Here is a 12,500-nt window from a genome sequence, read left to right on the forward strand (position 1 = left end):
TTCTTAATTCTTCCTCTTCTTCTACTTCATCTTCGTCTTCTTTTTGTGAAGAACCCCAGATATGTTACTTGTCTGACTTCGTGTTCCTAAAGTGCTCCGCCATTTTTGTCCCTTCCCCTGAGCAGAATTATCTCGTTTTGATCTTCTTTATTCTATGGATGGCCCGAGGTTGGTGAATGCATTTGCTTGCTCACGTTTCGGACACTCCTCCTGAAATCCCCCCTGTCGAGGTTCCGCTCCTCTTCTTCCTTCGAGGGAGCTTCCAGCAACTCAGACTTTCGTTTGAGCTGGCAACAGACGATTCTGTTCAGCTGAGAGAAGCCTCCACAAAAACAAAGGCCTTCCTTTCAGGTAAACGTCTAAGGAATATCGCTGAAAAAAACATGGACACACGTATACACACAAACACAAACACAAACACACACACACACACACACACATATATATATATAAATATATATACATATATAATTACATATATATATATATATACATATGTATATATGTATATGTATACATATACATATATATATATATATTATATACATATATGTATATATATATACATATATGTATATATATATGTATATATATATACATATATATGTATACATATATATAAATATATATGTATATATATATGTGTGTATACATATATATATATATATATACATATATATGTATATATATAAATATATATATGTATATATACTGTATATATATAAATATATGTATATATATATATATATATATATATATACAGGTATATATATACAGGTATATATGTATATATATATATATATATATATATATATATATGTATATATATATATATATATATATATATATATATATATAAATGTGACATGTTTGAGGGAGGCGGAAGAATAAGACACGGGTCTCGGGCCGAGTTTCTTCCAGACCGATTTCGCTTAGAGCATCTTTATTCCTCTGAAGAAGATCTTCTTCAGAGGAATAAAGATGCTCTAAGCAAAACCGGTCAGGAATAAACTCGTCCCTAGACCTGTGTCTTACTCGTCCACCTTATTCAAATAGATATATATATATGTATATATATATATATATATATATATATATACTGTATATATATATACTGTATATATATATATGTGTGTGTGTGTGTGTGTGTGTGCGCATATATATATATAATACATATATATATATAATACATATATGCTTATATACATGTGTATATATATGTATATGTATATATATATATATATATATATATATATGTATGTATGTATATGCATATACGCAGACATATATTTATATACCAGGAAGAATATATTCTCGTAGATGGACGGGGTACTGTTTCTGCACTTCTTACTTTCATACTAAGATTTTCTGTATCTCAAGATACTTAACGTAGATATACTGGTAAGTTGCCAATTAATTGCCCCTTAGGTTGCTTTAACGTTTCGGTCTTCGGATGAGCCCATCTTCAGGCTGAATGGCATTAAGCTTATGTGTCTCCTGTTTGCTGTCGTATAACTCAGATCTTGAAAAATATATCATCGACATATCTGGCGTATATCGCAATTGGAGAAGACCTGTCTCTCAGTCAGTTATCAGATTTAGCATGGTTATACTGAATTTAGCATATTTTCCCTTAAAAATAATATTATATTAGTCATAAATATAACAGAAAACCGAACGTATTAAGAGAAACAAAGGATTTGGCATTCCTTTTTTTGCCAATCTAGCATGATTTCAGTAGCTGTCTAGCATACTTTCCCTTGAGAGATCTGGTCATCCTGTCTCAATTGACCCCATGAAGGAATTATCAAAGAGTGCTCCAATAGAAGACCCCATCACCACACCACGAGCTTGGTAGAGAATCATACGAGGATGCCTAAAGTGAAGCTTCCATCATGCGCATGTTGCGTAGACTGCGAAGGTGAACTTTTGGGATGTCTAACTTGGGGGGTGGGGGGGGAGAGGATGGTTCAGACGTGCATATTACATCGCAAGCAATTAGAACTTCCCACCCTACTCCTGAGTATGAAGCCTCTCCGATGGAAGAGACCGTTCTGGTTTCCCCGCAGGCCACAGAGCAGCCGAGAGCACCGAGAACCTCGCAAGGAGCTTTTTTTCTTTCGTGGTTTGGGGGGGGGGGGCACCCGCTCGGACCTCCAGGTGGTCCGGGACAGTTCATACATAAACGCATGAGACGGTGTCCATGGTATGCCACTGCAGTGGCGATATCCGGAGGGAGCTGAGGTCACCTCACGTCTGAGGTGGGCAGAGGCTGTGGGATCTTGGACCTATAAACGACGAGGATCAAGCCTTTCACCCGAGGTTCTGTTAGCATTACGAAGCACTCACATGTGGATATGGAGCATCTAGGTCAGACCACTTCACAATGTCCGTTTTCTTTCTGTGGTGGGAGAGGAAGAAAGGTCTGCGGCAAAAAAGAAGGGAGAGTTGTGTATAAAAGGGGCTATTACCAGTGAGCGGGTTTTAAGGTTTATTTGTTTATATATAGCGGCCCAGGAGGGAGGAGGGGGAGAAGCAGGACTCTAGTCGATAGTAACAAAGGAAAGTCGTGGCACAATGCTTCGTTCTTTGTGTTTGGCCTCTCCCCTGCCCCATGATGCAGAGACTTGTTCCTCAGTATTGTCGTTAATCTGTCGTGGGTGTTTACCAGTAAACAGAAAGCTTCCCTACCTTTTTCATGTTCACAAGTCTTTGTTTTACTCATTCTTGTATCCATTCAACATTGATAATAATGCTCAGTTTAGCAAAACCTTTGTTATTTATATTCACAAAAGTGATCATCACAATCCTACCTAAAAAAAAAAAAAAAAAAAAAAAAAAAGTCCCTCCTCTCACAGAGCACGTACACCTGATTTTCCTCGATTCTGGTCAGAGCACATGGGATGGTACGGGTATTCCTATTAACGAGGAACCATCTTCATAATACATAACGAAAAATGTATTTTCAGACTTACCTGTGGAAGCTGCTACCTAGCGGCCACCTCGCGTTAGAATGGCCCTCGCAGGAAAGTTTCGGATAAAGACTTTTACGCTCATTTCGAGTGTCGCTGACGAATTTCATCACGCCGTATCCGAACACACGGATAGTCTTGACGATGGCTTCCAGTAGAGCATTTATGTCTGTTTCAAAATGAACACCTGCCGAAGAAGAGGAGTGGTTAAGAAGGATTGCATTAATAAACCAATGTAAACACAGGTTTTATACATGTATTTTTCAATTTGATTTATACGCATGTTTCTTTGTTAGGATGCCTAAGTCTAAAAGAGATTTTAGATGACACATGGGTGACGGGTTACTAATAATAAATGTGCTATTGTCAGCTGCGATTTCGAAATCCATTCACACACACACACACACACACACACACACACACACACACACACACACACACACACACACATATATATATATATATGTATACGCAAGCACACCACACACACACACACACACACACACACACACACACACACACACACACATATATATATATATATTATATATATATATATATATGTATACGCACGCACACCACACACACACACACACACACACAGATATATATATATATTATATATATATATATATATATATATATATGTGTGTGTGTGTGTGTGTGTGTGTGTGTGTGTGTGTGTATGTATGTATACATTATCATTCTAACTATAGAGTGAGAATATCCCAAGATACTGAAGAGGGTCTTGTACGCGAAATCCCGATCTGGCAAAAATGATTACCTATAGCGTAGTCATAAAGCTCCTGTCAAAGGAGAATAAGACCATAGTAAAGCATATAGGAAAGACCTTTAATAAGATTAGAAGCGCACAACTAACCATCACTTTCAACGATGTATGAATTAAAGAAAATATCCTGCCCATATACACCATTAACATACACACACACGTGTATATATATATATATATATATATACATATATATATGTATATACATATATGTATATATTTATATATACATATATATGTATATATATATGTATATATATATGTATACATATATATATATGTATGTATGTATGTATATATATGTGTGTGAATGTGTGTGTGTATGTGTGTGTGTTTTGTGTGTGTGTGTGTGTGTGTGTGTGTGTGTGTGTGTGTATGTGTGTGTGTGTGTGTGTGTGTGTGTGTGTGTGTGTGTGTGCGTTTGTGTGTGTGTGTGTATGTGTGTGTGTGTGTATGTGTGTGTGTGTTTACCTAGTTGTATCTTACGGGAAAGGGAGCTACGGTCGTGGTGTTTCGCCTTTGTATCTCGCAGTGTCTAGTTTGCTCTTAAATTCGTGTATGGTTTTTGCACACACTCTTGTTTCGTCCAGTTTGTTCCAAGTGTCCATCACTCTGTGTGGAAAATTGTTTTTCTTCAGATATCTTCTATAACTATCTTTTTGAGTTTCTTTCCATGTCCTCTTGTGCTTCCCTTGTCCCAATTTAGTAAATTCTCTCTATCAAGTATTTCCGTGCCTTTCATAATTCTATAGAGGGTCAGTAGGTCACCTCTCTCTCTTCTCTGTTCCAAAGTCGGTAACTTCAATTTAGCCAGTCTCTCTTCATATGACAAGTTTGAAACTGTTGGGGCAATTTTCGTGGTTACTCTCTGGATTCTTTCAATTTTCTTTATATTCTTTTTGGTCACCCAGTACCAAAAAAATATAAATAAGATTGAAAGAACCAAGAAAGCAACCACGGAAATGGTCTCAACACTTTCAAACTTGCCATATGAAGAGAGACAGGCTAAATTGAAGTTACCGACTTTGGAACAAAGAAGAAAGAGAAGCGACCTACTGACCATCTATAGATCGCTCCTCTCTCTTCTTTGTATACATATATATATAAACTATATATATATATATATGTATATATATATATATATATATATGTGTGTGTGTGTGTGTGTATGTATAAATATGTAAACGGGAGAAGCGTAAACACCAGACTCAAAGTGGGAGGTTTAATGCCCGACATTTCGGACCTAGTCCTAGGACCGTCTTCAGGAGTGTGATGATAAACAGTGGTCAATGAGCTTGATATATTGGCCGTGGTTGGAATTGGGAGAGGTATTCCGAAGCCAAAGCTGTCCGGGTCCCCCTCCTCCTCCAGTCGCTTTGTACATAATGGATCTCATATGAATTTTAATTACAAAGAATAAATACAATGAAATAAAATAAAAATAAGATAAAATAAAATGCCACTTGCACAACAAGTGAAAAAGTGGACTACACACTTGCACGAAAAAGGAAATAAATTAAATCACGTTCATACACACTGTGACCTTTGTTCCCCCTGTCCTCTCTCACTCAAGTTGTTGAAACTTATGACACTTTATGTTAAGTCTGTCTTTGTGTTCCTAGTTCCCAGGTATATTGGATTTAAGTCTATGTACCTGTTTACGCTAACTTCTCTTATCGTCCACGTTTCTAAGAATAATCTCCTTTTCTTCGAGTTGTCTCTGTGTACCACTGTCGCTCCTTCCCAGTCAATGTAGTGCTGTAATTCGTTCATGTGTTTATAAAGTGCTGAGGCTGTATCTTTCCGTTTAACTACCCGTTTATGTTCTTCAATTCTAGTGGCGAGTTTCTTCTGTGTTTCTCCTATGTAATCTACATCACAATCTAAACAACCAATGCGGTACATTACACTCGCCTGTTGAGTGGGTGCTTCCATGTCCTTGACCCTGGTGAGGTTGTGATGCAGAATGTTGCGTGGTTTATGTGCTACCTGTATATTCTTGTCCTGGAGTATCCTGGCCGTTACCTCTGATGCAGTGCGGGTTATCTCTCCCAGTTCCAACCACGGCTAACCAAGCTCAATGACCACTGTATATCATTACACCCCTGAAGACGGTCCTAGGACTAGGGCCGAAACGTCGGGCATTAAACCTCCCACTTTGAGTCCGATGTTCATGCTTCTCCCCTTCAACATGGATCCCGGACTCCAGATCTTCATATATATATATATATATATATATATATATATCTATATATATATATATATATATAAATATATATATATATCCGTCGCGGTCCAAGGGTTTGCACCCACTTGGACAAGAGACTTGCTAACTTTGATGAAGTGCGACGGCTTGTCCCTAATGGCGTCTTTACTTGGGTTTGGTGCAGACATACCTGTAACCGTAGGGAAGTGGACGCCAGATGGTACTAATCAATAGTCTCGAAGTCTGCGACAGGCCTAGCAAGCCGGCAAACTTTTGATCATTCTCAAGAAACTCACGTTTTGCCTCGGAACCCTGACGTCAACATTGATCACCGACTGCGCGGAAATGGACACTGTCTCCGAAACGATTCTAGAAACTCCAGGAAAATTTTACGAGTTGCTACTTTAAATGTGGGAACGCTTAGAGCGAAGGAAGAAGAACTGATTTTACTGATGAAGGAAAGAAAAATTGACATTCTTGGTTTATGTGAAACAAGACTTGCAGGCGAAGGCAGTAAGATCTTACATGATAACTACCAGCTAATATATAGTGGTGGTGCAGATACCAGACATGGAGTGGGAGTATTGTTACCTGAAGAACTAGCACAAAGAATCAGCAGGGTAGAACAGAAAAATGAGAGGATTTTGGCTTTTTCTATTAAGACAAATGAACTAAATTTAAGTTTTGTACAAGTCTATGCCCCACAACAAGGAAGATCGGTTGATGAAAGGGAAATATTCTATGAAGACTTACAGAATGTTAGAAATGACTTGCCATACGGTGATAATGTAATCATCATGGGTAACTTGAATGGACATATTGGACAAGAACGAATAGGATGCTGTATTATTATAATTTATGTTATATTATTTGTTTTTGTTTTGTTATAATTTGTCTGTCTGATTTTCATTTATTATTAGTTATATGTCAATTTATTATCATTTACTATTTACCTGTTTGTTATTCAACAATACCAATGCATTTATTTATGTATTTTAATTGTTATTTACATTGTTATAGTTTTAATTTATTATTAATATGATTTTTCTTTTTTTTTGCATCCGACTAGATATGGATCAAAAGGTCTCCTGTCGGCATGCTTTGCCTTTGTAATCCTTTGTAATGTCATAGGAGCGCATAGCACTGGGGAAAAGAACCTTGCAGGTGAACGGCTCGTCGATTTTTGTGTGTTCAATAACATGAGTATCATGAATAGCTTTTATGAGCATCAAGAAAACCATAAATGGACGTGGTATAGATGGAATAATATACAACATGAATATACAGACAACTCCATGATTGATCTAATGATGTAAAAAGCATACCATCGGTTTCATGTGATTCAGACCACAGGCTGGTCGTAGCCAAACTGAAACTTACCAAACCAAAATCTTTAAAATGTAAAGCCGCAAAACGATTCTTGGTAGAAAATTTGAAAATTGAAAGCTGTAAAGAGGAGCTCCATCGCAGACTGAGAGAGAGTAGAACAGAATATACTAGAACAGAAGATTTAGATGAGGACTGGAAAGCCTTCCATTCAACTGTCACAAAAATTGCAGAGGAAGTAGTCCAGTGTAAGACATCATACGGTAAAAAGAAAAAGCAAACACCCTGGTGGACAGAAAAGGTCAAAGAAGCTGTCAAAATAAAAATGAGGAAATTTCGGAAATGGATGAGAACAAGGCAAATGGATGATAGACTGGAATACATTGAAGCTAGAAGAGAAGCGGAGAGAGTAAAGAACCAGGAAAAAGATAAAACATGGGAGAAAATTGGGAGAGATCTTGCACAGGATTTACTAGGAACTAGAAAGCTAATTTACAACTTGGCTAAAAATTACAGAAAGAAATCAGCACCACCATCATATGCTGTTAAAGATGAAAATGGAGAAGAGCTACTAACAGACGCCGAGAAAATTGACAGTAGATGGAAAAACTACTTCGAAAACTTGTTGAATATACCAAATAACGTAGAACAAAATGAGCCAGAGCACAATGTAGAGGAACTCTTAGAATCGGACGAAGATCCAATTACCGTTGAAGAGATAAAATCATCCTTAAATCGAATGAAAAATGGCAAAGCAGCAGGAGAAGACATGATTCCATCTGAGATTTTAAAAAACATCGGGGAAGATGGAATTCTATGGGTAAAGGACATCTTGAACAAATGCTGGGATGAAGGAAGAGTACCTAAAGATTGGAATAGATCAATAATATGCCCTATATATAAAAACAAAGGAGACAAAACTGACTGTAAAAACTACAGAGGAATAGCCTTAATACCACATATAGCAAAACTTTATGCTAGAATATTAGAAATGAGATTAAGGGGGACAGTAGAGGAGACCTTCGACGAATGGCAATATGGTTTTAGTCCTGGAAGATCTACCATCGATCTATTTTTTGCCTTAAAAATGCTTTCTGAGAAAAACTGGGAATGGATTAGAAAATTTTACTTAGCTTTCGTCGACTTGGAAAAGGCATTCGATCGGGTTCCCAGAAAGATCTTTTGGTGCATCTTGGATAAAGAAAAGTATAACATTCCTCCCAAACTTAAAAGGGCAATAAAAAGCACGTACATAAACGATGCATGCCGCGTTAAGACCCAGCAGGGAAATGGGGAATGGTTTAGCATAACTTCAGGAGTAAAACAAGGAAGTGTGCTTTCCCCAGTCTTATTCATCATTTTCATGGACTATTGTGGAAAGTTAGTGACGAGAAGAGCGGAGGGAGAAATATTTGGGGTAAGGCCAGATTAGTGTTCAAGTCCCACTGCGGTTTCAGGAGAAAAATAGTCGAATCAGCATTAACTGAGGAATGCCCTAATATTGATATCTCTAAAGGACAGTGGACTCCTGACATCATTTCACGCGCAGCTGTTAGCAAACTGGTACGGGGCTTACAACCCCCCCTCACCTCACACCCTCCCTCCTCCGCCACCCCAGTTTGCCCCGCGCCTGAGTGAGGTCATCTGTCCACATTCCTTCTCTTTTCTGTAGCTTATAAGTCCCCTTTGTCCTCTGTCTTATGTACTTTCCTGAAGAGGGCTACAGTTGGTAGCCGAAATATAGGATTCTTCTTTATTCGAAGTATATTTTCTCCGACTGTGGGTTTCCTGTGTGTCATTTACAAATGTGCTACTACATTTCTGTTTAGCATATATATATATATATATATATATATATATATATATATATACATTATATATATATATATACGTATATATGTATATGTATATGTATTTGCATATATATATTCATATATATGCATATATATATATATTTATATACATATATATATATATATATATAAATATTATATATATATATATATATATATATATATATGCTGAAGAGAATTGCAGTTTGCAATCGAAATATATAGATTCCCCGTATCCAGTCTTTTCTACTCCAACAGTGGTTTTAACGTGATTGACAAATGTGTGATTACATTTCTCGCCTATAATATATATATATATATATATATGTTGAGACATTCTGACAGGTTGATGTAAGCGGAATAGGAAACACAGGAGTCTTAGTCTTGAGTTTATTCCTGACTAGTTTCGCAGGTATGCTTTTTCAAAGGAATATGTGTACAAACGGGCTGTGGGCATTATATACATGGGGTGGACCTCACCACCTCTCCGAGTTACCATAGTTGGTGGCGAATGTGAACATCACATTGTGGCTCACGTAACAATGAAGACATTTTTACAATTAAATATGATAACACTAATACCAAAGAAATTATTAAAGGAAAATGTAACAATAGTAATGATAACGTATTGATACTATCATTTTTGTTATTATTGTTAATATTATTATTTAATATTCATCTTCATCGTTATCATTACTATTGTTACATTTTCCTTTAATAATTTCTTTGGTATTAGTGTTATCATATTTAATTGTAAAAATGTCTTCATTGTTACGTGAGCCACAATGTGATGTTCACATTCGCCACCAACTATGGTAACTCGGAGAGGTGGTGAGGTCCACCCCATGTATATAATGCCCACAGCCCGTTTGTACACATATTCCTTTGAAAAAGCATACCTGCGAAACTAGTCAGGAATAAACTCAAGACTAAGACTCCTGTGTTTCCTATTCCGCTTACATCATATATATATATATATATATATATATATATATATATATATATATATACGTATTTATATATATATATATATATATATATATACGTATATATGTATATGTATATGTATATGTATATGTGTATGTATATGTATATATATATATATATATAAATATATATATATATATGTATGCATTACGGTATGCTGAGGTAAGGTGCCTCTTATAAAATCAAACACTCTCATGGTAAAATATGTATATGTATATGTATATATACTGTATATGTAAATGTGTATGTGTATGTATGTATATATATGTATGCATGACGGTATGCTGAGGTAAGGTGCCTCTTATAAAATCAAACACTAACATGGTAAAATAACTGAAGTCACTCAACTTCTTTTTTTATTGCAGAAATGTCTGTATACAGAGAAGAGGATTGATGTAGGGACTGCCGTATCAATTTGAAACTTGCAACAAGTGAGGAAATAATGTCCTGGCAATATCCAAGATGCACCAAAATGGAAAATAGAAATAATGAAGATGTCTTGCGCTGCGGTTGTTATGGACACCAATATCTTTAATGTCATGGCAAAATACTGACTCTTGTTAGTATTTTGTTTCCACAATAACAGGAGAAAGATGCCAAGATAGGAGGGAGGGAGGAGGGTGGAGGGGAGTGGAATATATGGGAAATGAAATGGGTGGGAGTGATTTCTATGCCTTTTTCTTTTTGGCTACCCCTCGTGTAAGGGGGAAAAATCCTTTGGTATATGTATGTACGTATGTAATAACTGTCCCCTTGTTGAACAATCCGGTAAACTCTCAAAGGTCTCTTCTCTATATCCAATACACCATATCTATTTTCCTTACCGCAAGTATCATTTCAACTGTAACCAGCTTGAAAAGATAACAATAAAGGCTTCACCTTTTGAGAGGGAAAAGAATCTATCTCAATCATAGAGACGATATTCAGGCGTTCAACAGGAAGGCATCTGTATTTTTTTTCTAACTCTCTGTCCCCCTTATTTCTTGCACGAGACTAAAATTCCTTTTCTGAAGAAGACCAGTCCTTTTTCCTTCGGTGTGGAGACTCAGGTATCTGGGCATATCGATAACAGCCTTTCCTTGGTTCCCTCCTATCTTTCTTAGTTGCGAGCTAAAGTTGGTTGTTGTGCTTGTAGGCGGAGCGCTCTTGGTGCCTCCCATATTCCTAACTTTGAAAAGTCTAAGTTTTTTCACCAACTGGGTCAGACTCAGATTTCAATCTCTAGAATAAGAATTCATGTGATACTTATTTTCAGATATTTGTAACATCGCGTGTGCAATTATTGATTCGTCTTTCTAATTTCATGCTCGCTGACCGCGTGGGTTAGAGCGTCGTTGCTTGCGGTGGGGGTCGAAGTGACGGCAATTTGAACCCTGCCGTCAAGTTACAGAGTCTTCTGTGAGGGGCACCGTTCTAGCCTCCTGATAGGGGGAGTTCTCGACTTGAAAACCGAATCATCTTAGTGGAATATTCTGACGTACTCCCCATTTCTTCTTTTCAACCTCTACGATTGAAATGCTCACTCAATGTTGTGTTTATCATTTTCTTCCATTGTTCTAGATGGTGAAATGACCTTCATTATTTCTACCCATAACCATTGAGGACGGTTTATTCAGCACCATTCTCCTGTTTTATAGTGGTAACAGTAACAGCATTCTATATATTCTTTAATCCTTCGACTTTTTTCTGTAATGATCTTTTTTTTTTTAGATTCATACAATCATCATTAAGCATATGCTATATGTTTAATTGCCCCAGTGTGACCATTTAAATATCCCCGCTCAAATGGTTGCAGGATCCCAAAGCACTATTTTTTTTACTTTCCCTGAAATGACTACCGGTTTCTTTAGCAAACCACTCCCACCGTTTATATACAATGCACACTACAAAGGAAATTTCCTCTGATATAAAGGCATTCATACAATATCCCTGTTTTCCTTTTTATATAGACCTTTGTGGTAAATCCAAAACGCAAAACCAAAAAATTCTTGGCTTTTCCTTTACAAGTTACATCATTTTACAACAACATATTCAAAGATTATTTCTTGGTTTACACTTCCTCTCCTATCTGACGACAATCTACTCAAACTTATAGTCTCCCATTGGGTTGACTCGAAAAATCCACCCTAGATATTACAAAACCATAAAAGATCAACCATCAATGAATGAAAAAATAATTTTTGACGGTATTGTAATTTTGTTAACAAACTACCTATTTATGAGTTCAAATGCAATTAACACTTAAAAAAATCCTAGATAAATATGTGGAGTTCAACCCCAATCTACCTTATTTCTTAGCATTGTGAGCTCATGCACTTAAATTAATTCAGTGGTTCTCAATTGTTTTCACTGTTTACACCCCCTTTCAATTCGCAAGCAGCTCCGTA

General features: G+C 36.6%; 1 protein-coding gene across 7 annotated transcripts in view; it reads right to left on the minus strand.

Annotated features, from left to right (window-relative positions):
* Nucleotides 1–12,500, minus strand: part of Nmdar2 (glutamate ionotropic receptor NMDA type subunit 2) — a 671,980-nt gene that overhangs the window by 279,332 nt on the left and 380,148 nt on the right. For all 7 annotated transcript variants that reach the window (XR_012967269.1, XR_012967266.1, XR_012967267.1 and 4 more), the window contains one exon: nucleotides 2,976–3,159. Coding sequence is in view for 3 of the 7 variants with exons in the window: in XM_076200978.1 (XP_076057093.1) it covers nucleotides 2,976–3,159 (184 nt within the window). In the remaining 4 variants the exon portion in view is untranslated. The remainder of the gene's footprint in view (nucleotides 1–2,975; nucleotides 3,160–12,500) is intronic.

The sequence above is a fragment of the Oratosquilla oratoria genome, chromosome 17 (genome assembly GCF_046742065.1).
Source record: "Oratosquilla oratoria isolate Oo_2021 chromosome 17, ASM4674206v1, whole genome shotgun sequence".
NCBI lineage: Eukaryota > Metazoa > Arthropoda > Malacostraca > Stomatopoda > Squillidae > Oratosquilla > Oratosquilla oratoria.